We start from the raw sequence: 27,412 nt of genomic DNA, 5'->3' as shown, positions 1-27,412 counted from the left end.
AACGGTTTATTTAAGTTTTGTCCAGACTATGTGTCTCCAAATTCTGTAGTAATTCCTAATATGACAGTTATAACTAAGTATGACCTCAAAACTTACAATGGGACCTTGCTAGATATAGAAAGTAAAATTATTTAATCTTCTCTGTCACCTATGTCTGGGTTTAGAATTTATTCTATTCCATTAGCAATTAGACAGTCTCTTATCACTGCGTTTGTTTATACAAGACATTCTTAGCCCTGGCTCAGTAGTTAGTGTAACAGAAAGGATAGAAATCTTGTGTCTTTTGTTAGCTTGAAAATAACAAAATGGAGTCTGGTCTGTTCAAAGTGACTTCAGAATATACACTTTTAATTTCTATCATAGTACAAAATGTCTGCCGATATAATACCCTGACAAACCGTGACACAAACTTATTGATTTCAGTAGGATGTATAGGGAAAAAAGCTGTTTTTAAAAATTTTGCATCAGCTCACAGGCTATTAAAACATTTTTTATAGTTAGTGGCAGAGGCTAATGAGTACTGATAGGGTTGGAATCCAGTCACTAAATAGCAGTTAACAAAACTGTTACCCATCACTTACAGACTGGCTTTTAGTAGTGGTAGCAGGTAACTGTGTGTCACTATTTCTGAAATCTAGCATTTTGAAAACAGCCGCTATTCCCTACAGGCATGCTAATAAGAAGCATTTGGTCACTAAAAGTAGTGCCATGGTTGTAAACAAGCCATAAGTAGGCAAGAAGCAAAATCTGTAATCTAAATAAAATTGGTTCATTAGACAGCTAGAAATTGTACAGAAGCAGAAGACAAGTAGCAGAATAAATAACATGTCCTTAAAGATATTCAGAAGGTCCATATAACATCCATACCAGATAGCAGTAACCAAAACTGCTTAGGTGTCTTAGGAGAAAACCACAATGCACACGTTTCAATGACAGAATTCAAAAGGACAATTACCAGATGGCTCTCTTAGAGTACTAAAGACAGTACTAAAGAGTACTAAAAATTTCCTTTGAGATAATTTTTGTAATATATAAATCTGATGTATGTCCAATATTTGTTTGTCTAGAGCAGTGCCTGAAAATCTTTTATCTTGCATCCCTAATTGGTGATTTTCCAGTTCTGTTTTAACGATGATCTTGATAAAAAGTGTGCAAAGTCCATGTTAGCTTTTTAATAAATATATTTGATAAATATTGTCAACATAATGGTCATTGTCATTAAAGCATTAATTCTATGGTGCCCGCTCCCCCAGTTATCCATAAGAAAAGTATGTTTCCCAAACCAGGCACACCATTCTTCACCAACAGTGATGCTAATAAAACCTGGAAAATTGATGTACCTTTAGTATTGAACTGTAAAATACTGCTCTAGACAAATAAATATGTATTAACAGACAAAACAAGTTAAGAAGACAGTTATTGTTTAACATTTTGTATCCACTTACAACACTCTGTAGATTCAAGATCTAAAGATGAAGGTATTGGATCTGCGTGGAAAGTTTAAAAGGCCAGCTCTCCGCAGGGTTCGGGTTTCAGCTGATGCCATGCTCCGTGCTCTGTTGGGTTCTAAACACAAGGTTTCCATGGACTTGCGTGCCAACTTGAAATCTGTGAAGAAGGAAGACACCGAGAAGGTTGTTCATATTTATTGTGCACGTGGACTAACAGGGTTATTCACTAAAGTGAGAATTCAAAGTGAATTCAAGGTGAATTTTACATTTAAGGCCAGAGTAGTCTAAGTATAACTGACTTAAAATTTAAATTCACCTTGAATTCTCACTCTACTAAATAACTCTATAGGTAAAAATTGTTTAAAGCTCAGTGCACTTCAGATAGTTGATATTAACAAGTTCAATTGATTTGTATGTACACTGAACAAAATTAAACGCAACACTTTAGCAATTTTATTTATACAGGATGGTTAGTTATGCACATGAGAATAAACTAGTTATATTGTAAATAATGTTGTTACTATTACTATTTATTTTTTACATGTTGTTGCAGCATTCTTTTTTATGCATCAGTGATAAGACCACATGAGTAATGCAAAGGCTGGCAACAATAAAAGGCCACTCTAAAATGTGAATGATAATGCACGGCCCAATGTTGCAAGAAACTGTACACAATTCCTGGAAGCTGAAAACATCCCAGTTCTTGCATGCCCAGCATACTTACCGGACATGTCACCCATTGAGCATGTTTGGGATGCTCTGGATCGGTGTATACGCTATCCAGCAACTTCACACAGCCATTTATAAGGAGTGGACAAACATTCCACATGTCACAATCAACAACCTGATCAACCGGACTTAACTGTGAAGGAGATGCGTTGCACTGCGTGAGGCAACTGGTGGTCACACCAGCTACTGACTGGTTTTCGGACCCCCCGGATCTTCCCAATACAGTAAAACTGCACATTTTATTGGTCTTTTATTGTGGCCAACCTGTGCAATAATCATGCTAATCAGCATCTTGATATGCCACACCTGTGAGGTGAATGGATTATCTCGGCAAAGGAGAGGTGCTGACTAACACAGATTTAGACAGATTTGTGAACAATATTTGAGAGAAATAGGCCTTTTGTGTACATAGAAAAAGTCTTAGCTCTTTGAGTTCAGCTCCTGAAAAATGGGGGCAAAAAAAAGTGTTGCGTTTATAATTTTGTCCAGTGTATATCCGTGTCTGCTGCTATTACCTGAATGGTACAGCATTTGTAATTCTTCTGCATTCTCCATCAAGCAGTCTGTGTTTTATCAATCAAAATAAAAGCATTTACAAGACACCCAGTCAAAGAAGGGCCAAGTGCCAGCACTTCCAGGACTTGATGGGGTTTAACTCTTAAGCAGTAAAGTATATGAAACATAAAGACAAAATTGCTACTAGCAAACTATCTTGTTCAAAGGATTCTAGAAAGGCTTCATGAGGAAGGATGAAATGAAAAGAAAAAAAAAATAAGGTTCTACACTTACAGGGTTATTCAATATACACTGAATTTTGTCCAGATGTACAATACCCAGTGAAAATTACCAAATTCAGATTGCATTGGCAGCTCTCATCAGAGGTGGCTCTCTAATTAGGAGACAGGGCCTCGCAACGGCTTAAATTCTTAGCACACACTGACCTGTCTAGTTTTCGGTCCATGACAGGGGCTGGCAGCTTGCCCTGTATGCCACCGTGTACGAGGCCCCTCCTCTCAGTCAGCCTGTAGAGGGAGAATGCCCATGACCTTCAGGAGGCAACTTAGCTGGGAGCAGAGCTACAGGCTTTGCAAGGTCCTCCAATCAGAGCATTGCCACGGGTTGCTATGGCAACACTCTGGTAGTTCTCAAGATCTCTATCACATGGCCTGCAGTCCTAGCCCACTGGACCACAGAGAATTAAAAAAAAAGGTAATTCAATGTGAGAAGACTGGTCACTGAAACAGCCTCTCCCCACACTAACCTTGTCACACCCCACAGTCACCCTGCCACACACACTGCCCCCCTCTGTCACCCTCGAACATACTGTCCCCACTGCCAGTTTCCCAGACACTGCCCTCTCACTGTCACCCTCCCATACACTGACACCCACACTGTCACCCATCCACACACTGCCCCCCCCCACTCTGTTACTTTCCCACACACTGCCCCCAACACTGTCATCTTCCCCAGGGTGGTCTTTAACATGGGGCAAATGGGGCAGATTCCCCTGGTCCAGTTAGTTCTGTCAGAGTATGTGTCTGTGTCAGTGTCATGTCTGTCAATGTCTGTGTGTGTGTGTGCATATGTCTGTGTGCCATTATATCTGACAGTATCGGTGTATAAATATCTGTATGTGTGCCTGTATCTGCATGTGAGTCAGTGTGTGTATATGTGTCTGTATACCTGCATGTGTGTCAGTGTGTATATTTGTGCATCTGCATGTGTTTCAGTGTTTGTGTGTGTATCTTAGTATGTGTGTGTGTGTGTGTGTGTATCATAGTGTGTGTGTGGCAGTGCATGTGTAAATGTGCATACATCTCAGTATTAAAATGCCAACACTACACACAAATATACCCCTGCATTAAAACTTCAACATTACATACAAACACAATACTGATTTGAAACATCAACACTTCATACAAACACCAAATGTATATATAAACACACCGCTGCATTGAAAAACCAGCACTACACATATAGGCATCTTGCATTCAAATACCAACACCACATTCAAATGTCAACATCACATAAGAATAACACCACATAATAAGAAGAAATGGGACAAGACAAGGATGCCCTCTCTCTCCACTACTGTATATAATGGTTTTAGAACCCTTGGCAATTGCAATAAGACAAAACAAGAGAATAAAGGGCTTCACTAATAAGTCTGGACAATCAAAACTAAATATATACGCAGATGACATCTTACTAACATTGTCCAGAGATAATGCAAAGCTACATGGCAAGTAGACTTTTTTACATTTTGCTCACCCAAAAGAATATGGCTACCAAAGAAATTTGGTATAGTATGGAAAAAATAAAAACAGGAGTAAGAAATCTGTCATCATTATTTTGGATTTTAGACCTGAACAAAAAAGCGATCAAAGATGCACGGAGGAAATCACAGATACTCATAGATTTAACAAGCTGGGGGGATAAAATCACGTTTAACATAGGCTTTAGAAACAAAACCTTTAGAAACTACCTAAGAATTAAGGGCTTTATCTCAGAATATCTAGCTAAAAACAAGGAGGAGAAAAACCTAAAACGTAGACATCTTCTGGATGTAAAGAATTATAAAAATCTAATGGCAAAATGTGTTAAAGTTATATATGGATGGAGGCATGATAAGTTCCCTAAACAAAGTATATAAACACATACACTTGTCTAAACCTCACAGAAACACAATTCAAACTTGCCAACAGATGGTATATGACACCCAAATGTCTAAATATAATTTTTCCAGAGACATCTGATAGATGTTGGAAATGCAATATCAATGAAGGTAATCTGATCCACAGTTGGTAGCATTGCACTCTGATAAATCAATACTGGAAGAATGTAGCGAAGGTAATCGATCAAATAACCTGAATGAAAATGAGTTTTAAACCGGAAGTATTTTTACTAAACTTAAAATGGCCCAAAATGCCAAAAAAAGAACAAATGGTAATAATACATACAGAAAACAAATGTGCGAAATATAGGCGATTACTTTAGAGCAATGTGTGCTATAGCAGCTTGAACACTGTGTGGGTGCTCCAAAACCACCCACTAGTCACAATACAAAAAATACACACAAGGTAGGTATAGAGATAGAGAAACCCCTAAACTTCCAAGTGAGGTTTCAGTGCAGCGCTGTGTATTAATAATTTTTTAGACTCACCCTTTAGGAATTTCATATTGGGTGATTCGACTCGAATATATATGGATAAGGGGAAGAAAAAATAGAAATATATAGTGCAGAATAGTTTTGACAGAAAATGGTGGAGAAAAGAAAAACAGATGGTGGCAAACTCACATGGTAAGGAGCCTTTAGAAATAGGCTCCAAACTTTTCAGCAGGTATGCTTTTAGGTAGCATACAACCCCTTTAGAGCTTCTTAGTAGGTTCACAGTATTTTTCTTTTATATATTCTCCAAAAAAGAAGAAGGATGGGAATACATATACTAAGTGTAGACCGTTTTGGACACACAGTGTAATACTGATAGTATAGAATGTGCTCACCTGGCTTGGAGCCTTCCAAACTGGCTCTAAGTGTAGAATCTTGTGTCAATTAAGGGTGACAACTCCCTTGGATACCCGGCAACACTGGAACAGGATCAGCTTTCTTAAAATGCACAAATGGGCTATTTATTAAAAAAAAAAAAAAAAAGTACAAATACAATATAAAAAATAAACAGAATAAAATACTAAAGTAAAGCTAGATACTCCAAGACGCGTTTTTCCTATGTCAATATCAATGACCGATTGAAAAAGCCTATGAACATAGGAGAAACGCGTCTCGGAGGATCTAGCTTTACTTTAGTATTTTATTCTGTTTATCTTTTATATTGTATTTGTACTTGTTTTTTTTTAATAAACAGCACATTTGTGCATTTAAAGAAACCTGATCCTGTTCCAGTGTTGCTGGGTATCCAAGGGAGTTATCAACCAATAAGAAATTTCTAAAGGGTGAGTCTAAAAAATGATTAATACACAACGCTGCACTGAAACCTCAATTGAACGTTTAGGGGTTTCTCTATCTCCATACCTACCTTGTGTGTATTTTTTGTATGGTAATACAAAAAATATTATAATATTGACACCTTCTGCTCCTTTACCTTTCTGCTACTTTCTGCTTATTTTGCACCCTTCTGCTTCTTTCTCTTTCTGATCGCTTTCTGCTCATTGCAGACCCTTTCTGCTCCTTCTCCTACTTTACCTTTGTGCTCCTTGCTGTCCATTGCCACCCTTTTCTGCTCCTTCTCCTACTTTACCTTTGTACCATCACGGCAGCTAAACTCTAATTAGCACGTAACTGGAAAACGGTGATAATTAAACATATTCAGGAAGTAATAAATCAAGTGATACAGCAAGCGAAAATGGAAAGGGGCATATTAACGAACTTGGGAAACAGATACACCCAGATAGAAGACTGGGACATATGGATCAATAAACTAGATTCCATATCCCAAGAAATGGTAAGTTAAACGGAATAACTAAAATGACCCCGAAGATACCAAGTAACGGGCAAACATTACAAGATAGAATAATAAACAATATAACAGTACGCAAAACAAGGTGTTCTCTCTCTCCAAAAATGAATAAATGACAAAACAATAATGTAGAAGCTAGAACAGGAAGATAGAAAGGTAAGGGTGAGGGGGGGGGGGAGGGAATAATTAGAACTTTAGTACTTATCTCCTATTGTGTCCTTTTCCCCCTTATTTAATAATCAACATGGAAAGGAACAGATGTATACAAAGAAAAGAAATGGATGGGGAGGACATATTTATGATGACAAGAATACTGAGGCTAAAAGATAGAAGCATTAAGTGAACTACATAAGTCAGGTGTAGCGGAGAGCTGATTTCCCACAGCTTAACTCCACTGATATATTAAAATAATTCAGGAACAAGTAGTAAATTCAATAGGGTAACAAGCACAATCAGCAAGGCAAAACCAATAATATCCCATAACCTTTCCCAATCACTGGACGACCCACAATATCAGGAGTAGAACTCAAGTTTAATGACACAATTCCTGCTTTTATGGGATTCTCCCATGCAAGGGAGGTACTCACCATAATTACTACAGTAACCAATCACATAGACGTTACCTCCCACACATCTCCTCCCCTTAGCTTAACAGTTAACATAATTATAATGTACATACTTTTCCCCAATTCTTGGATGTACCCCAAATATGGTAGGTACACCTTTAAATGTGGTAACCCCTGGTAGCCCTGGGTGAGAAGCATATTCAAAAATCCCCCAGATCAGACCAGGGGTTCGGGAGTTTTGAGGAAGCAAAGATTTGACTGACCGCACGGGTAAAGTAGCCGAAAATAGTTCCATGAGATTGGCCCTGCGGTCGGTCTCCGTTCGTTCATCAAAAGTCCTGAAAGTCTATGCCATCTATGGTTGAGTTTGCATTCGGATGAATCCCCCAGTTCGTGGGATTCATCCTACCGAACGATGGGCCGTTCATGTGTTTCAATTAGCACTTTCTGAAGCCATGGAGGTCTTAGCGGTGTTCGGTTAGTCGAGTGTCCGATTTTAGTTCCAGACACTTGACGACCAAACACCGCTGTTCGCGAGTTTAAGATGGCCGCCGCCACATTTTCGGCTGCCGAAATGGCGGCCACCCAGGGAATATAGCAGAGCGTTCGTGTGTTTAAACCAGGGGAATGGAACGAGCATACAGGGACGTAAATTACAGCCACACTTTACACCAGGGTGGTCCGGTTCATCGGTACTTTAGTTCGGATGGTGAATATAGCCGTTCACATGCAGACTTGTACATCTTTTTACCGAACAAAGTATGGCCACATATGTTTGTATGCAAATCTGTACAATCCAGGCACAGGAAAATCTCTTAGGTCCCAACAATAATATTACAAAGGAAATATATTGGACAGCCAAAGGGGTTCTGCTACACCAGGTATATGTCTGAAATGTAAAAAATAATGTCAACATCACATGCTAAACAAGACTACATTCACACACATACGCTATACAAAAACATGCTAACATTCAACTACGCAAACACTGCTCAGTGCTATATACAACCCTGCAAGCATGGGAAAATGGTAGAGCCTCATCTGTCAAAGCATTGTTAAAGTTGCACGATAGATACAGATCTACCTTTTGGCCACCATTGCAATAGGGGGGCCCTAAACAATTATTGTGTCAGGGTCCTTTCTACTTTAGTTCCGCCACTGTGTTAGAGTGTGGCTGCATGTCTGGGAGTGGCAAGATGGGGGACAAGGTCCATGGGGCCCCCAGCAAATGCTTGCCCAGGCACCAATCAATATTAAAGGTGGCCCTGACCTTCCCAAACACTGCCCCCACACTGTCACCCAGCCACACTCACATTAACCCCTCCTAATCCTGTCGATCTCACCCCTTTCAACCATACCATACCAGGGCCAGACTGGCCCAACGGGATACCGGGAAATTTACCGGGGCCAAACAGACAGCCCATTCATTAGGCTGTTGCCATTTAAATAATTTTCACTCAGACTGTGACAGCTTGTGTCAGTCCAAGGGAATTAAGGGGGATGTGCTGGGCATGGGCGTCCGCAGAGATTTTTCCGGGGGGGCGGCATAATTGTAATGACATCCATGCTTGGCCCCTTTTTGACGGTGTCATGAAAGGGAAGGGGCATAGTCATTATCACATAAAGCCAGGGTGAATAGCATTTTCACAACTTTGGTGTCAGGAATACATGTTTGTATTCCTGACACACATAATGTTCCCTTAAGCAAATTAAAGGAACATTCTGGTTGCCATAACAACTTCATCTAAATGAAAATGTTATTATGCCAGGAAGCCCCTTGGTGCTCTCTTTCCTTTAAGGTGTTAAACCGCTATCAAATGGTTTAACCCCAAAGGCTTCCTTCAGCTCCAGATCTCCAGGTCGTTCAGTGGTATTTGGCAGGGCCGGACTGGCCCACCGGGATACCGGGAAATTTCCCGGTGGGCCGTCGGCACCTGGGGCCGGGGTGACCTGCGGCCGCAGGGAGAACTTGAAAGGCGGCCGCAGGGAAAGCTCTTTATGAGGCCGCTGGGGGAGCAGGCTCTTCTGGGGGAGCAGGCTCTTCTGTCTCTGCTCCCCCTCCCTCGCGCGCTAGAAAGAGACCGGGGCCGGAATATGACGTCATATTCCGGCTCCGGTCTCATTAAAGCTGCGCGCGAGGGAGGGATGCAGAGACTGATGTTCCCTCATGCCAGGGATCCAGAGAGCAATCTGTACTAATGGTCTCTTCCACTCCACCAGGTAACTGACAGTGAATCAAGAAAAACACGGAAGACTATCAGTAGTTCTAAACGGAATGTTATTTAAACACAACTTTTTATAACCCAAGGCAAAAAAAGAATTCAAACTTGTAGGGACGTGTCTAGCAATACGCTCTCACATTAGGTGCTCAGTACATTAACAATTTGTATCCAAGAAAGGGGGAATAGTACACTCTTTATGGTGTAATAATGAGGGTTCCACTGACCTCCAGATCCAATGTCCAGATATATAGTAAAACTAGTAATTATGGTCCTACACAGTTTCTTGGTAGTCCACAGTCCATTTTATTTGCTATCAGTGCATAGAGAATGACAACATTTTGGCCAGTCTGGTGGCCTTTGGAACACTAGGGTAGGAAAGACACATTGGGTACGATATCTGTGCCTCCCACATGAACGATGTATGCTTTATAGTACACTTATGTGCCCTCATGCCAATATTTTGATAATATGAGAGCTAGAAGATAAAATGTGTATAAATTCATCCCTGCATCTCCATTTGATAGCCAGCTGATGTAAGTGACTAAGGCCCAACATTTGTCTAAATCAGTGGTTTCCAAACCAGTCATCATGACCCACCAACAATCCAGGATTTATGTATGTGACGAAACCAATCTCGCCACATTGTATTGGAGGTGCCTGGTTGCCCGCCTGCTGCCATTGGATTATGGACCGGCAGCTAAAGGGTTAATTTTACTGTGCAGAAGGATTTAATTCTCCCTTTCTGCACAGCAGTTCGGTAGATTTCATCTACCGAACAAACAGCCGTTCACCAACCTCCCCAGAGTCGTGGGAAGCCGGCCGGCGTTGTTAATTGGCCACCCAGAAGCTGGAGTGTGCGGCCAATTTACCTCCCTGAAGCTGCGGTTAACCGCAGTTTAATTGCCTAACTGTGTGGCCGCTGTTACACTTAGCGGCCGCTAGGTGGCGCTGTTCTGGAGCTCCCCGGGCAGCCAGCACTTTTCTGCCCGGCTTTCATGCACCAAAATCGGACACTTTTCCGTGCAGGCACCGCTGAACCTCCAGCCCCTGGTTCTCATTCGTATGAATTTGGTGAATGCAGGGAAATTCGGTAGTTTGTTTTATGTGAACTGTAGTAACCCAGATAGCCATGCCATGGAGCCTGTTCGTATAATTAAAGACTTTAGCTCCATGGCAATTAAAATGTATTTGTGTGGTCTGGGTGCCATTCACCTAATAATGTGCACCCAGACCTGAGCTATCTGGGGATATGTTACATGTCTGTGTTTTATGTATAAAATGTGTCTTTATGTATTTTAAAGTGATAGTCTGTTTCTGTGTCACCATGTGCATAATGGAGTCTGGCCTTTGTCCTGGGAGATAATTGAATTACTTCATTAATTATCTCCAGGGCAGGGAGGAGGAAACCAAGATGCATGGTGGGAAAGTATTGTGGCTGTGTGTACGAAAGTGATACATGTCTGTCTGCTGTTTCAGTCTTCCATCTGGTCCCCTAGGGGAGTGTCCACCAGGTGGGAGACCTGCATAAATACAGGGGCAGGTAGCCCTGAATAAACAGACCACTGCTTGACCTTCAACACGGAGCCTTGTCTCGTTCTTGGGGGGATTCACTGTATGCTGATAGGGACTGACTGCCAGGAGTGTAAGCCGCTTGGGAGCTTTTCCTGTTCGTCTGCTAGCAGCAATTCGTGAGGTTCCAGTTCGGGAGTTTGGAGTGCTACCTTATTCCCTTGTATGCAGTTCGGGAGTTTGGTGCATTCACCTATATCCAATTCGTGAGTTTTGGTGCTTTTACAGTAGCTGTGCCTTTTTGTGAAAAGGGGATTATCGCCTAAACGGATTTTTCCCCTTTTATGCTGAAACGGTCCGTAACATTGGTGGCAAGCGGCGGGATCGTTCCTACAGCCAGAAGGACAGCTACAGGAGACACCATTGCTTTGGATGTTACAATTTGAGGGCAACGCATGTCTCAGTACAGCGACCCTGACAGCACCAGGATGGAACCAGCAGTGGAGTATAGATATTCTGTAGACGAATTTGACCGTATGATGTGGTTGCGGCTGGACTTCTTCGGACCTAATCCAGCTGAGAAATCCGTGAAGTTCGTGAGGGGTCTAGTGTTCAAGACTCTGCTATACCGGGCAGAGGGTGATGGTCAGCTGCCACGTTGGGTGGACCTCCACCGGAAATTACAGTTACGGGACAGAGAGAGCTCAATCTCCAGTCCCCAGCGGCAGCGTGAATTGCAGGGAATAGAGAGCCCAGTCTCCATTCCCCAGCGGCAGGCTGAGTTACAGGGGGCAGAGGTAGTTGTTCCTGCCCCCCAGCAGCAGAGTGATATGCCAGGAGGGCAATGTGAAGTGCAGGGAGAGGAAAGCAGCGTCTTCCCTCCCCAGCGGCAGGCTGAATTACAGGGGGCAGAGGTAGTTGTTCCTGCCCCCCAGCAGCAGAGTGATTTGCCAGGAAGGCAGTGTGAAGAGCAGGGAGAGGAGAGCAGTGTCCTCCCTCCCCAGCGGCAGCGTGATTTTTCGGGAATGGGGAGCCCAGTCTCCATTCCCCAGCGGCAGTGTGATGTGCCGGGAATTCGGAGCCCAGTCTCCAGTCCCCAGCGGCAGAGTATCCAGCAGGGAATAGAGAGCCCAGTCTCCTTTCCCCAGCAGCAGGACTCTGTATTGGGAGGAGAGACAGTCGGTCTCCCTCCGCAAAAACTAGAAGTATGTATGGGAGAGGAGATTGTTACCACCTCTCCCCAGCGGCGGATCATCAATGGGCAGAGTGTTCTATCGGGAGAGGAGCTTGTTACCCCCTCTTCCCAGCGGCAGTTTAATGTACCAGGGGGAGACTGTAAGCCCCCCACTGGTGCAGATGGGACCGTGGTCTCTGCACTTACCACACAGGGGGTAGGGATGGTCGGTCCCACCCCCCCACGACAGAACTGTGTATCCAAGGGGGAGACAACCGGTCTCCCCACTCAGCAGCAGAGCTATGCAACTAAGGGGGAGACAGTCCGTCTCCAGCAACCAGGCTCCAACCAGACTACTCCGGTGGTAGTGCTGGCACCAGGACAGAGTACCGCTGGTCTCTGCCCACTCAGCAACCCACCAAGGCAGCTTACCAGTTCCCTACACAGCCGTGGTGAGGCACCTGGACATGGACAAACTTCTCCTCTACCCAGGTGTAGTAACTATTTATTGTGGGTGGGCTGTACTGTTTTTTTTGCTTTGTGGGTGGGTTCCTGGACTAACAAGGGCACTGACCGGCAGGAGGTCAGGTACCCTGTTAGTCTTTTTGGAAAGGGGGAGAGATGTGACGAAACCAATCTCGCCACATTGTATTGGAGGTGCCTGGTTGCCCGCCTGCTGCCATTGGATTATGGACCGTCAGCTAAAGGGTTAATTTTACTGTGCAGAATGATTTATATCTCCCTTTCTGCACAGCAGTTCGGTAGATTTCATCTACCGAACAAACAGCCGTTCACCAACCTCCCCAGAGCCGTGGGAAGCCGGCCGGCTTTGTTAATTGGCCACCCAGAAGCTGGAGTGTGCTGCCAATTTACCTCCCTGAAGCTGCGGTTAACCGCAGTTTAATTGCCTTTTAACTGTGTGGCCGCTGTTACACTTAGCGGCCGCTAGGTGGCGCTGTTCTGGAGCTCCCCGGGCAGCCAGCACTTTTCTGCCCGGCTTTCATGCACCAAAATCGGACACTTTTCCGTGCAGGCACCGCTGAACCTCCAGCCCCTGGTTCTCATTCGTATGAATTTGGTGAATGCAGGGAAATTCGGTAGTTTGTTTTATGTGAACTGTAGTAACCCAGATAGCCATCCCATGGAGCCTGTTCGTAAAATTAAAGACTTTAGCTCCATGGCAATTAAAATGTATTTGTGTGGTCTGGGTGCCATTCACCTAATAATGTGCACCCAGACCTGAGCTATCTGGGGATATGTTACATGTCTGTGTTTTATGTATAAAATGTGTCTTTATGTATTTTAAAGTGATAGTCTGTTTCTGTGTCACCATGTGCATAATGGAGTCTGGCCTTTGTCCTGGGAGATAATTGAATTACTTCATTAATTATCTCCAGGGCAGGGAGGAGGAAACCAAGATGCATGGTGGGAAAGTATTGTGGCTGTGTGTACGAAAGTGATACATGTCTGTCTGCTGTTTCAGTCTTCCATCTGGTCCCCTAGGGGAGTGTCCACCAGGTGGGAGACCTGCATAAATACAGGGGCAGGTAGCCCTGAATAAACAGACCACTGCTTGACCTTCAACACGGAGCCTTGTCTCGTTCTTGGGGGGATTCACTGTATGCTGATAGGGACTGACTGCCAGGAGTGTAAGCCGCTTGGGAGCTTTTCCTGTTCGTCTGCTAGCAGCAATTCGTGAGGTTCCAGTTCGGGAGTTTGGAGTGCTACCTTATTCCCTTGTATGCAGTTCGGGAGTTTGGTGCATTCACCTATATCCAATTCGTGAGTTTTGGTGCTTTTACAGTAGCTGTGCCTTTTTGTGAAAAGGGGATTATCGCCTAAACAGATTTTTCCCCTTTTATGCTGAAACGGTCCGTAACAATGTATTTCCCTGACACTGACAAAACCTGGACTGTTGGTGGGTTGTGGGGACTGATTTGGTCTAAAAAGAGCAAGACGTATATGGCTACTTGTTTGTTTTTGTTTTTTGACTTCAGAGGTGTCACTAGGAAGCAATGTAAACACTGCCTTTTCTCTGCAAAGTCAGTGTTTACATTCAAAAGCCTGCAGGGACAGGCTATAGACACCAGAACCACTACATTAAGCTGTGTGTGTGCGCCTGCTAGTGAGTGAGCTTGTGTTTTTATGTCAATGAGCTTATGTATATTAGTGAGATTGTTTGTCTATGAGGCTGTGTATCAATGAGCTTGTGTGTGTCAGTGATATTGTCTGTGTCTGCATGTGAGTATGCTTACTGTATAATTAAATGTTTTACTCTGAAAGGACCAATATTTTATATTAGAAAAAGCAATATATATATATATATATATATATATATATATATATATATATATATATATATAAAGATCCAACCTCTGGCACTCAACCTCAAATATATTTGTAATCCAAAGACTTATACCCGGGTGCATCCCAGCAGACATATAAACCAAAATTGAAGACAGGAGCACTCTCTGGGAATTTCATCTTGATAAAGACCCAGAAGGGTCGAAACGTTGATGTAGAGGTGATGATTTTTTGAAATACAATTTGAAATTCCCAGAGAGTGCTCCTGTCTTCAATTTTGGTTTATATGTCTGCTGGGATGCCAGCCCCATAAGTCATGCCAAATAAATGCCAAATCTATGCCAGCCCCATAAGTCATTGTGCCATATATTGTCGCAATATATATATATACATATATATATATATATATATATATATATATTGCGACAATATATGGCGCAATGACTTATGGGGCTGGCATAGATTTTTTTTTCCAGGGCTGCTTTGTATCCCCAGTCCGGCCCTGGTATTTGGCTTCTGAAACGGAATGTCAGGAAGTGCAAGTTGACATCAGGCATGGGTGCTGCAGATTGGCTAGAGTGGTCAGTTGACGCTCTAAGCCAATCGCTAGTTCCCGGTTCATAAAAATGTTTTACTTTTTTATGAATGGGGAGCTACTGATTGGCTTAGAGTGCCAGCTGACCGCTCTAGCCAATCAGTGACACCCCTACCCAGCGACACTCAGTAAATAAAAGTAAACACTTTAACACTGATATTTTTTTTTCTTACCTGGGGAGATGAGAAGGTCCAAAGTTTCCCTGCCAGGCCCAGTTACCAAAGCCTTATGATGTGGTGTCCAGAACAAAGTGGTCCAATCTCCAAACACAGTCTTCTTTTTCTTCTGACACTGTCTTCTCTCCTCCTTGGCACCTTCTGCTCCTTTACCTTTCTGCTACTTTCTGATTATTTTGCACCCTTCTGCTCCTTTCTCTTTCTGATTCCTTTCTGCTCATTGCAGACCCTTTCTGCTCCTTCTCCTACTTTACCTTTGTGCTCCTTGCTGTCCATTGCTACCATTTTCTGCTCCTTATCCACCTTTGTGCCTCTTCTGATTTTTTCTCCTTGATGTCCCTTCCTGCGCATTTCTGTTCCTACTCCTACTTTACCATTGTGCTCCTTCTGTCCCCTCCTGCTCCTTGCTGATCTTTCCAGCTCCTTGCTGACACTTTCTGCTCCTTCTACTTTACCTTTGTGCTGCTTTACCTCCCAGCTCCTTGCTGACACTTCCTGCCCCTTCTTGCTGACCCATATCATACCTGTTCATTTGTGCTCCTTCTCCTACTTTACCTTTTGTGATCCTTGCTGTCCCTTCCTGCTCCTTGCTGACCCTTCCTGTAGGCTGTCTCCCCCATCACTCACTTACCTGATATATAGGCTGCCTCCTCCCCATCCCTCACTAACCTGATCTGTAGGTGGATCCCCGCATCTCTCACTTACCTGATCTGTAGGTAGATCCCCCCATCTCTCACTTACCTGATCTGTAGGTGGATCCCCCCATCTCTCACTTACCTGATCTGTATGCTGCACTCCCCCATCCCTCACTTACCTGATCTATAGGCTGTCACTCCCCCATCCCTCACTTACCTGATCTATAGGCTGTCACTCCCCCATCCCTCACTTACCTGATCTGTAGGCTGTCACTCCCCCATCCCTCACTTACCTGATCTATAGGCTGTCTCTCCCCATCCCACATTTCCCTTTCTCTCTTCCCTGATCTATAGGCAGTCTCTCCCCCATCCCTCACTTACCTGATCTATAGGCTTTCTCTCTCCCCCATGCCTCACTTCCCTTATCTGTAGGCTTCCCCCATGCCTCACTTCATTGATCTATAGACTGCCTCCCATGCCTCACTTTGTTGATATATAGGCTGCCCCATGTCTCACTTTGTTGATATATATGCTGCCCATGCCTCACTTCCCTGATTTATAGGCTGTCCCCCATGCCTCACTTCAGTGATCTATAGGCTGCCCCATGCCTCACTTCCCTGATCTATAGGCTGCCTTCAAATGCCTTACTTCCCTAATCTGTAGGCTGCCCCCATGTCTCACTTCCCTGATCTATAGGCTGCCCCCATGCCTCACTTCCCTGATCTATAGGCTAAACAGCCTGCAGATCCCTCACTTCCCTGATCTGCAGTCAGCCCCATACCTCACTTCCTTGATCTATAATCTTTCTCTCCCCCATCCCCCCCACTTCCCTGATCTATAGGCTGTCTCTCCCCATCCCTCATTTCCTTGATCTGTAGGCTGCCCGCCATTCCTCACTTCCCTGATCTATAGGCTGCCTCCCCATGCCTCACTTCCCTGATCTATAGGCTGACCCCATGACTCACTTCCCTGCTTTGTAGGCTTACCCCCAAGCCTCACTTCCCTGATCTATAGGCTGCCCCCCATGCCTCACTTCCCTGATCTATAGGCTGCCCCCCAGTCCTCACTTCCCTGAGGCATGGGGGGCAGCCTGATCTATAGGATGCCCCCCATGCCTCACTTCCCTGATCTATAGGCTGCACCCATGCCTCACTTCCCTGATCTACAGGCTGACCCCCATGACTCACTTCCCTGCCTTGTAGGCCGCACCCATGCCTCACTTCCCTGATCTATAAGCTGCCCCCATTCCTCACTTCCCTGATCTATAGGCTGCCCCCCATTCCTCACTTCCCTGACCTATAGGCTGCCCCCCCATTCCTCCCTTCCCTGATCTATAGGCTGCCCCCCATTCCTCCCTTCCATGAGGCATGGGGGGCAGCCTGATCTATAGGCTGCACCCCATGCCTCACTTCCCTGATCTATAGGCTGCCTCCCCATACCTCACTTCCCTGATCTATAGGCTGCCTCCCCATACCTCACTTCCCTGATCTATAGGCTGCCCCCCATGCCTCACTTCCCTGATCTATAGGCTGCCCCCCATGCCTCACTTCCCTGATCTGCAGGCTGCCCCCCATGCCTCACTTCCCTGATCTGCAGGCTGCCCCCCATGCCTCACTTCCCTGATCTATAGGCTGCCCCCCATGCCTCACTTCCCTGATCTATAGGCTTCCCCCATGCCTCACTTCCCTGATCTGCAGGCTGCCCCCCATGCCTCACTTCCCTGATCTATAGGCTGCCCCCATGCCTCACTTCCCTGATCTATAGGCTGCCCCATGCCTCACTTCCCTGATCTATAGGCTGCCCCCATGCCTCACTTCCCTGATCTATAGGCTGCCCCCATGCCTCACTTCCCTGATCTATAGGCTGCCCCCATGCCTCACTTCCCTGATCTATAGGCTGTCTCTCCCCCATCCCTCACATCCCTGATCTATAGGCTGCCCCATGCCTCATTTCCCTGATCTATAGGCTGCCCCCATGCCTCACTTCCTTGATCTATAGGCTGCCTCCCCATGCCTCACTTCCCTGATCTATAGGCTGCCTCCCCATGCCTCACTTCCCTGATCTATAGGTGTCAGGACAGGGATCCAACACGCAGAGTACAGACAGTAGAAAGGTACGTATACCGGACCTTAGAATGGCCGGACTAACGTACGGAGATATAGAGAATGGTCAAAGACAAGCCGAGGTCGAGGGAACGAGAAGACAGGTAAGCGAGGAACAAGCCGGGTCAAAGGGTAATAGAGATAAGCAGAGTAATACAAACAAGCCGGGTCGGAACCAAAAGGATAACTGGAATACAAGAGCGCTGGGTGACTAGACAGGCTAGAACCACGACAGGGCAATGAGCAAATGGAAGAAGCACTGTTAAATACCCTGGCTCAGGAGAGTAGACACGCCTCCGACGAGTCCTGATTAGTCTCCAGACAATTGAGTGACAGGTCGGTCCGGGTTGGCGTCATGACGTCGACTGCTGGGCGTCGTGTTACAAAAGGAAGTGGATCCCTCGCGGCCGGCGTGTAAATGACCGGGGGGACCGCGAGGAATGGAGGAAACAACCCTTCTGGACGGATAAACTTCTAAGTCTCTACCTCTCTCAGAGGTAGAGACCTCAGGTACCCTGACAGTACCCCCCCTCTCAGATACGCCCACCGGGCGGAAGGAACCGGGACGAGATGGGAAGCGGGAGTGAAACGCCCTGCGGAGGCGAGGAGCAAGAACATCCTCTTGAGGTACCCAACTCCTCTCCTCAGGACCATATCCTTTCCAGTCGACCAGATATTGTACTCTCCCCCGGGATATTCGAGAATCGATGATAGAGTTGACCTCATACTCCTCCTGACCCTCCACCTGAACAGAGCGAGGAGAGGATACCGTGGAGGAAAATCTGTTGCAGACTAGCGGTTTCAGCAATGAAACATGAAAGGAGTTAGGGATGCGTAAGGCAGATGGGAAAGCTAGACGATACGCAACTGGGTTAATTCTAGTCAGAACCCTGTAAGGTCCAATATAACGAGGAGCGAACTTCATGGAAGGTACTTTTAAACGAATGTTTCTAGTACTTAACCATACTCTATCGCCTGGAACAAAAACCGGAGCCGACCTTCTACGTTTATCCGCGTGTTTCTTAACCAGCATAGAATTGTGCAGAAGAATTTGTCGAGTCTGATCCCACAACTTCCTCAAATTGGCAACATGAACATCAACCGACGGTACCCCTTGGGAAGGAGAAACCGAGGGAAGAATGGATGGATGAAAGCCATAATTCATGAAGAAGGGGCTTGAATGAGTAGAATCGCAAACGAGATTGTTGTGCGCGAACTCCGCCCAAGGAATCAAACCGACCCAATCGTCCTGGTGTTCGGAAACAAAACAACGTAAATATTGTTCAATCTTTTGGTTGGTGCGTTCAGCAGCTCCGTTAGACTGAGGATGATAGGCGGAAGAGAAATTCAATTTGATACAGTTGAGAGCAGAAGGATCTCCAAAAACGAGAAACAAATGGGGAACCTCTGTCAGATACAATTTGGGAGGGTATCCCATGTAAACGAAAAATCTCCCTTGCGAATATCTCTGCCAACTCGGGAGAACATGGAAGTTTAGGCAGAGGAACGAAATGAGCCATCTTGGTGAATCTGTCAACCACGGTGAGGATAACAGTCTGTTTTTTAGATATAGGTAAATCGACAATAAAGTCCATAGCCAAGCAGGACCAGGGCTTTTCTGGAACCTCTAAGGGATGCAGAAATCCACATGGAAGCGTATGAGGTTGCTTGGTCTTGGTACAAACCTCACACGCACCGATGAAATCTTTGATATCCCTACGTAAAGCAGGCCACCAGAAGTCTTTGGAGATCAAAGTGCACGTCTTGCGAATGCCAGGGTGTCCAGCCACCTTGCTGTTGTGGAAACATTGTAACAGTTCCAGTTGAAGAGCAGGAGGAACGAAATGTCGATCCCCGGGAGTCTGTTTAGGGGCTAGATGTTGCAACTTTAAGATCTCGGCAAGTAACGGAGAGTGAATCCTGAGATTCGTGTTAGCGATAATATTGCATTTCGGAACTATAGAGGAAAGAACAGGTTCAGCTATAGTAGAGGGTTCATATTGGCGAGACAAAGCATCGGCTTTAGAGTTCTTAGAACCAGGTCTATAAGTAAGCACATAATTGAAGTGGGTCAGGAATAAGGACCAACGAGCTTGTCTGGCGGACAGTCGCTTGGCCTCCCCAATATAGGACAAGTTCTTGTGATCCGTTAAAATGGTAACAGGATGTAAGGTCCCCTCCAATAAATGTCTCCACTCCTTTAAAGCCATAATGACCGCTAATAATTCCCTATCACCGATGTCATACCTGCTCTCAGGGCCAGACAGTTTCTTGGAAAAAAAAACACAAGGGTGTAGTGGTTTGTCCACACCCAACCTTTGTGACAGAACAGCACCTACGCCTGTCTCAGAGCATCGACCTCGAGTAGGAACGGCAGAGTCGTATCAGGGTGGACTAAAATTGGGGCAGAGGCAAAAAGTTCCTTGAGAGTCTTGAAAGCAACGAGAGCTTCAGTAGACCAAGTCTTAGTGTCAGCCCCCTGTCTGGTCATATTGGTAATAGGCGCAATAATAGAAGAGTATCCCTTAATGAAGCGCCTATAATAATTGGAGAAACCAATAAACCTCTGAATAGCCTTGAGTCCCTTAGGCAATGGCCAATCTAAAATAGACTGGAGTTTGTCGGGATCCATCTTAAAGCCTTCCCCAGAAATCACGTAACCAAGAAAGTCTATCTGAGACTGGTCAAAACTACATTTCTCCAATTTGCAGTATAACCCATGTTGAAGAAGTTTGTGTAATACCTTTCTGACTTGTCTGTGGTGGGTCTCAATCTCTCTAGAGTGTATGAGTATGTCGTCCAGGTACACAATAACACAATCATGTTGAAATTCCCTGAGAACTTCATTAATCAAAACCTGAAATACTCCCGGTGCGTTACAAAGACCAAAAGGCATGACCGTGTATTCATAATGCCCATAACGGGTGTTGAACGCTGTCATCCACTCGTGTCCTTGCTGGATTCTCACCAAGTTATATGCCCCTCTGAGATCCAACTTGGTGAAAATTTTAGAGCCCTTTAGGCGATCAAACAGCTCGATAATCAAGGGGATCGGATAGGCATTTCTGATGGTTATTTTATTCAAACCTCGGTAATCAATGCAAGGTCTTAGGGAACCATCCTTCTTTTTAACAAAAAAAAAACCAGCCCCGGCAGGAGAAGAAGATCTCCTAATGAATCCTTTGTCTAGATTCTCCCGAATATACTCCTCTAGAACAGAATTCTCTTTGGTGGATAGAGGATATACATTACCCCTCGGAGGCATGGTACCAGGTAGCAGATTCATTTTACAGTCAAAAGTCCTGTGTGGAGGTAGAGTATCAGCATTCCTTTTGTCGAATACTGCTTTTAAATCCAGGTACAGAGGCGGTATCTGTAAATCTGTAGACTGGGTAGAACTACCTGGTGTGTTAATTACCCCCAATGGAGAAACCCTCCGTAAAGACCTCTCCTGGCAGCCCTGGCCCCATGAGAGTATCTCCCCTAACTCCCAATCAATAATAGGGTTATGTCTCTTTAACCATGGGTAACCCAGGACTATGGGAACAGGGGACGAAATAAGCATAAGCGATAAGTTTTCCTCGTGTAAGATACCAACAGTTAAGTTAACGGGTATGGTTTCATGAAAGATAACAGGCTCACGTAAAGGTCTACCATCTATGGCCTCAACGGCCAAGGGTGTATCCCTTAACTGGGATGGGATAGTGTGTTTAGTAGCAAAGGCCTGGTCGATAAAATTCTCGGCAGCTCCGGAATCTATCAAAGCCATGGTCTTTAGTACTCCCTTCTCCCAAGTTAAAGAAACTGGTAGCAGAAGCCTGTGATCTTTATAGTTATGAGTAGAGGACAAAATAGAAACACCCAAGGCCTGTCCTCTAGAGAAACTTAGGTGCGGGCGTTTCCCGAGCGATTAGGACAATTCAGGCGTAAGTGACCTCTGACTCCACAATACATACACAATGTACTGTCTCTCCTCTTCAGAGAGGCGAGTATTGCCTATCTGCATAGGTTCAGGAAACAGTGAGGTAGTGGAATCAGGACTTTGAAATGCGGGAGCTAATTTAAAGGAAGGTCTAAAGTTCCTCTCTCGAGTGTTCTGTCTCTCTCTTAAACGCTCATCAATACGAGATATGAACGAAATTAAATCCTCCAAATTTTCAGGAAGCTCTCTAGTAGCAACCTCGTCAAGGATTACATCTGATAGCCCGTTCAAAAATACATCTATATAAGCCTGCTCATTCCACTTAACTTCTGCCGCCAAGGACCTGAACTCTGGTGCATAATCCACAAGTGTTCGGTTCTCCTGTCTCAGGCGCAAAAGTAATCTAGCTGCATTGACCTTTCTACCAGGGGGGTCAAAAGTTCTTCTAAAGGCAGCTACAAAGGCATTATAATTATATATTAACGGGTTATCATTCTCCCATAATGGGTTGGTCCATCTCAGAGCTCTCTCAATGAGTAAGGTGATAATAAATCCAACCTTCGTCCTATCTGTAGGGTAGGCGCGAGGTTGTAATTCAAAGTGGATACTGATCTGGTTTAAAAAACCACGACACTTCTCAGGTGAACTACCATAACGTACTGGTGGGGTAATACGGGAAGAGGCACCTACAGTGGCTACCTCTAGGCCTGAACTCACAGGGGAAACAGAAGTAGTACGCGTCTCCTCTGGTGGGTTATTAGCACGGGATAATAACGCCTGTAGTGCTAGGGCCATCTGATCCATTCTGTGTTCCATGGCTTCAAACCTAGGATCGGAAGGACCAAGCTGACTGTTTGTACTTGCAGGATCCATTGGCCCTGTCGTAATGTCAGGATCGGGACAGGGATCCAACACGCAGAGTACAGACAGTAGAAAGGTACGTATACCGGACCTTAGAATGGCCGGACTAACGTACGGAGATATAGAGAATGGTCAAAGACAAGCCGAGGTCGAGGGAACGAGAAGACAGGTAAGCGAGGAACAAGCCGGGTCAAAGGGTAATAGAGATAAGCAGAGTAATACAAACAAGCCGGGTCGGAACCAAAAGGATAACTGGAATACAAGAGCGCTGGGTGACTAGACAGGCTAGAACCACGACAGGGCAATGAGCAAATGGAAGAAGCACTGTTAAATACCCTGGCCCAGGAGAGTAGACACGCCTCCGACGAGTCCTGATTAGTCTCCAGACAATTGAGTGACAGGTCGGTCCGGGTTGGCGTCATGACGTCGACTGCTGGGCGTCGTGTTACAAAAGGAAGTGGATCCCTCGCGGCCGGCGTGTAAATGACCGGGGGGACCGCGAGGAACGGAGGAAACAACCCTTCTGGACGGATAAACTTCTAAGTCTCTACCTCTCTCAGAGGTAGAGACCTCAGGTACCCAGACAATAGGCTGCCTCCCCATGCCTCACTTCCCTGATCTATAGGCTGCCTCCCCATGCCTCACTTCCCTGAACTATAGGCTGCCTCCCCATGCCTCACTTCCCTGATCTATAGGCTGCCTCCCCATGCCTCACTTCCCTGATCTATAGGCTGTCTCTTCCCCCCATCCCTCACTTCCCTGATCTATAGGTTCCCCAATCCCTCATTTCCCTGATCTATAGGCATGCCTAACTTCCATGATCTATAGGCTGCCTCCCCATGCCTCACTTCCCTGATCTATAGGCTGCCTCCCCATGCCTCACTTCCCTGATCTATAGGCTGCCTCCCCATGCCTCACTTCCCTGATCTATAGGCTGCCTCCCCATGCCTCACTTCCCTGATCTATAGGCTGCCTCCCCATGCCTCACTTCCCTGATCTATAGGCTGCCCCAATGCCTCATTTCCCTGATCTATGGGCTGCCCCAATGCCTCATTTCCCTGATCTATAGGCTGCCCGCATGCCTCACTTCCCTGAACTATAGGCTGCCCCCCATGCCTAACTTCCATGATCTATAGGCTGCCCCCATGCCTCACTTTATTGATCTATAGACTGTCTTTTCCCTTCCCCATCCCTCACTTCCCTGATTAATAGGCTGCCCCCCATGACTCACTTCCCTGCCTCCCCATACTTCACTTCGCTGATCTGCAGGCTGCCCCCCATGCCTCTCTTCCCTGATCTATAGGCTGCTCCCATGCCTCACTTCCCTGATCTATAGGCTGCTCCCATGCCTCACTTCCCTGATCTATAGGCTGCTCCCATGCCTCACTTCCCTGATCTATAGGCTGCTCCCATGCCTCACTTCCCTGATCTATAGGCTGCTCCCATGCCTCACTTCCCTGATCTATAGGCTGCTCCCATGCCTCACTTCCCTGATCTATAGGCTGCTCCCATGCCTCACTTCCCTGATCTATAGGCTGCTCCCATGCCTCACTTCCCTGATCTATAGGCTGCTCCCATGCCTCACTTCTCTGATCTATAGGCTGTTCCCATGCCTCACTTCCCTGATCTATAGGCTGTCTCTTCCCCCCATCCCTCACTTCCCTGATCTGCACGCTGCCCCCATGCCTCACTTTCCTGATCTATAGGCTCCCCATCCCTAATTTCCCTGATCTATATGCTGCCCCCATGCCTCACTTCCCTGATCGATTGGCTGACCCCATGCCTTACTTCCCTGATCTATACGCTGCCTCCCCATGCCTCACTTCCCTGATCTATAGGCTGCCTCCCCATGCCTCACTTCCCTGATCTATAGGCTGCCTCCCCATGCCTCACTTCCCTGATCTATAGGCTGCCCCATATGACTCACTTCCCTGCTTTGTAGGCTGCCCCCCATGCCTCACTTCCTTGATATATAGGCTGACCCCATGCCTCACTTCCCTGATCTATAGACTGTCTCTTCCCTTTACCACCCCTCACTTACCTGATCTGCAGGCTGCCCCCATGCCTCACTTCCCTGATCTGTAGGCTGCACCCATGCCTCACATTTCCCTAATCTATTGGCTGCCCACATGCCTCACTTCTCTGATTAATAGGCTGCCCCCCATGCCTCACTTCCCTGATCTGTAGGCTGCCCCATGCCTCACTTCTCTGATCTGTAGGCTGCCCCCATGCCTTACTTCCCTGATCTTTAAGTTGCCCCCATGCCTCACTTCCCTGATCTGTAAGTTGCCCCCATGCCTCACTTCTCTGATCTGTAAGTTGCCCCCCATGCCTCACTTCCCTGATCTATAGGCTGCCCCCCATGCCTCACTTCCCTGATCTATAGGCTGCCCCATGCCTCACTTCCCTGAACTATAGGCTGCCCCCCATGCCTAACCTCCATGATCTATAGGCTGACCCAATGCCTCACTTCCCTGATCTGTAGGCTGCCCCATGCCTCACTTCCCTGATCTGTAAGTTGCCCCCCATGCCTCACTTCCCTGATCTGTAAGTTGCCCCCCATGCCTCACTTCCCTGATCTGTAGGTTGCCCCCCATGCCTCACTTCCCTGATCTGCAGGCTGCCCACCATGCCTCACTTCCCTGATCTGTAGGTTGCCCCCATGCCTCACTTCCCTGATCTATAGGCTGCCCCCTGTAAAATCTAGCTCGAATCGGTCGTCAATGTTGAATCTTCTTAATTTTCTCTTCTCTTCAGTTGATTGATATATACATCTTTTTTTTATATATATATATATATATATATATATATATATATATATATATAGTCTTGGGCCAAATTTGCTTGCCACATTAATATATGTCTATATTAAGGAAAATTACTAATACGCATTCTGACTTACGTTTTCTTCAGGTTTATTCTTAGTAACTGATACATAATAAAAAACAAAGGATGTTACAGGATAATAGACATTCAACAGCAGATGGTAATTGCTGGACTTCTGATGGGAGAGTTACATCGTTTTACAGGAAAGAGAGCAAAGAGCAAAGAGAGCGATAGACCTTGTGTCTCTTTGTTCAGTTACTATATAGAAGTGCCATAATGACGTCAGACTATAACTCTAGCCATATAAGGACAAAACCCCAACTTACATTCCAGAACTCTCAGACAAAGAAAGCCTTGTGACTTATACCATCTGTTACTTATGTCAATCCAGACATCCATATATAATCAATAGAAACATAGAATATGCAATATTCTACATTCCCTCTGTTTATGGTTTGCCTTTAAACCATAACACATTGTCACTAACCTGTCCATTCATACATCACTGGTATCACAGTCATTGATCATAGAACAAGATGTAGTCACAACTTTCTATTATATGAGAGTTCTGAGAAGGTTGAGTTTCTATCGCTTATACTGCTTACTTTACTTCAAACTCCCTCTGTTTCAGCTTTGTATTGATATCCATGTTACATCATAACTACTTGAACATAATATTTACATATAACAATAATAAACGAATAAAATATTTACAAATGTTGATCCAATAAACAATGTAAAGCAATGAGAAAGATCAACCTGCTCAGGTACAGTCATGTCTTGTAGACAACAAAATCAAGATCATAACTTTCTAAATAATAACTGTGTATCACTATCATATTTCTACAGACACATATAGCATAGTATTTTCATTCCCAATACCTGATATTACTTAAGTACTAATTGTGGCAAGGTCAGAGGCTTTCTATGTGAGTAATAGATTGGAGCGATCTCTATTCCCAGCATGATTGGGTTAATTGGGGGGAGTCACCCCTTGAATGTTATCAACCAGGTGAATGTAATTAACTAGCCCTAGGGTTTTAAAAGGTTAGCCTCTGAAGACATCAGGGAGTCTAACAGCTGGTAGAGAGGAGGTAGTTAAGCCTGAGACTCTGAGAAAAAGGTACTGTGTGAAACCTGCTAAAAGTGCTGTATTTCATTTTGTTTAAAACTGGGAACTAGATTAGCTGGCCAGTTGGATAGTTAGTAATACTGTTGTTTAGTAAGTCTCCAAGTTGGAGTAGGATTTATTTTCTTTTTGTTTTATTTTGTGGGAGAGCACAACCTTGTATAAATTGTGGAAAGTGACAATAAACTGCAGTACTATTTTATCCTGACTGTTGCACTTGAAGTTTATTGTGAAGAGCCTGGCCATCCTGCCACAAGTGGTGACAGAAGTGGAGTTAGCTGTTTGAACCCTGTATTAACATGGAGGATGTGTTAAAGGCCTTGCTGCATGCTACCACAGTGCAACAGGAAGCTAACCGGCTGATAACTGCTCAAATGGGGGCTGTGTTGCAGGCACATCAAGAGGACAGGACTGTCCTGAAGGAGATTGTGCAGCAACTCTCAAAAACTACCAGAGAGGAGCAAAGCCAATACGTGCAAATCAGTATCTGCAAAAGATGACGCCGCAAGATGATGTGGAAGCATATCTCATTGCTTTTGAGCGAACTGCTATCAGAGAGCAATGGCCTCATGCTCAATGGGCTGGCATAGTTGCACCTTTTCTGCTTGGTGATGCTCAAAAAGCTTACTTTGACCTAGAGGAAGAGGCGGCTGCAAGCTATGAGGTTCTTAAAGCAGAGATTCTTGCAAGGACTGGCGTGACTCCAGTGATCCGGGCCCAAAGGTTCTAAAATTGG

General features: G+C 45.3%; 1 protein-coding gene across 2 annotated transcripts in view; it reads left to right on the top strand.

The window, feature by feature from the left end:
- Positions 1–27,412, top strand: part of TNNI1 (troponin I1, slow skeletal type) — a 281,023-nt gene that overhangs the window by 86,818 nt on the left and 166,793 nt on the right. For both annotated transcript variants that reach the window (XM_063453173.1, XM_063453172.1), the window contains exon 6: positions 1,458–1,634. In XM_063453173.1, the coding sequence (XP_063309243.1) occupies positions 1,458–1,634 (177 nt within the window). The remainder of the gene's footprint in view (positions 1–1,457; positions 1,635–27,412) is intronic.

The sequence above is a fragment of the Pelobates fuscus genome, chromosome 1 (genome assembly GCF_036172605.1).
Source record: "Pelobates fuscus isolate aPelFus1 chromosome 1, aPelFus1.pri, whole genome shotgun sequence".
NCBI lineage: Eukaryota > Metazoa > Chordata > Amphibia > Anura > Pelobatidae > Pelobates > Pelobates fuscus.
This window is presented reverse-complemented; position numbering and strand designations above follow the sequence as displayed.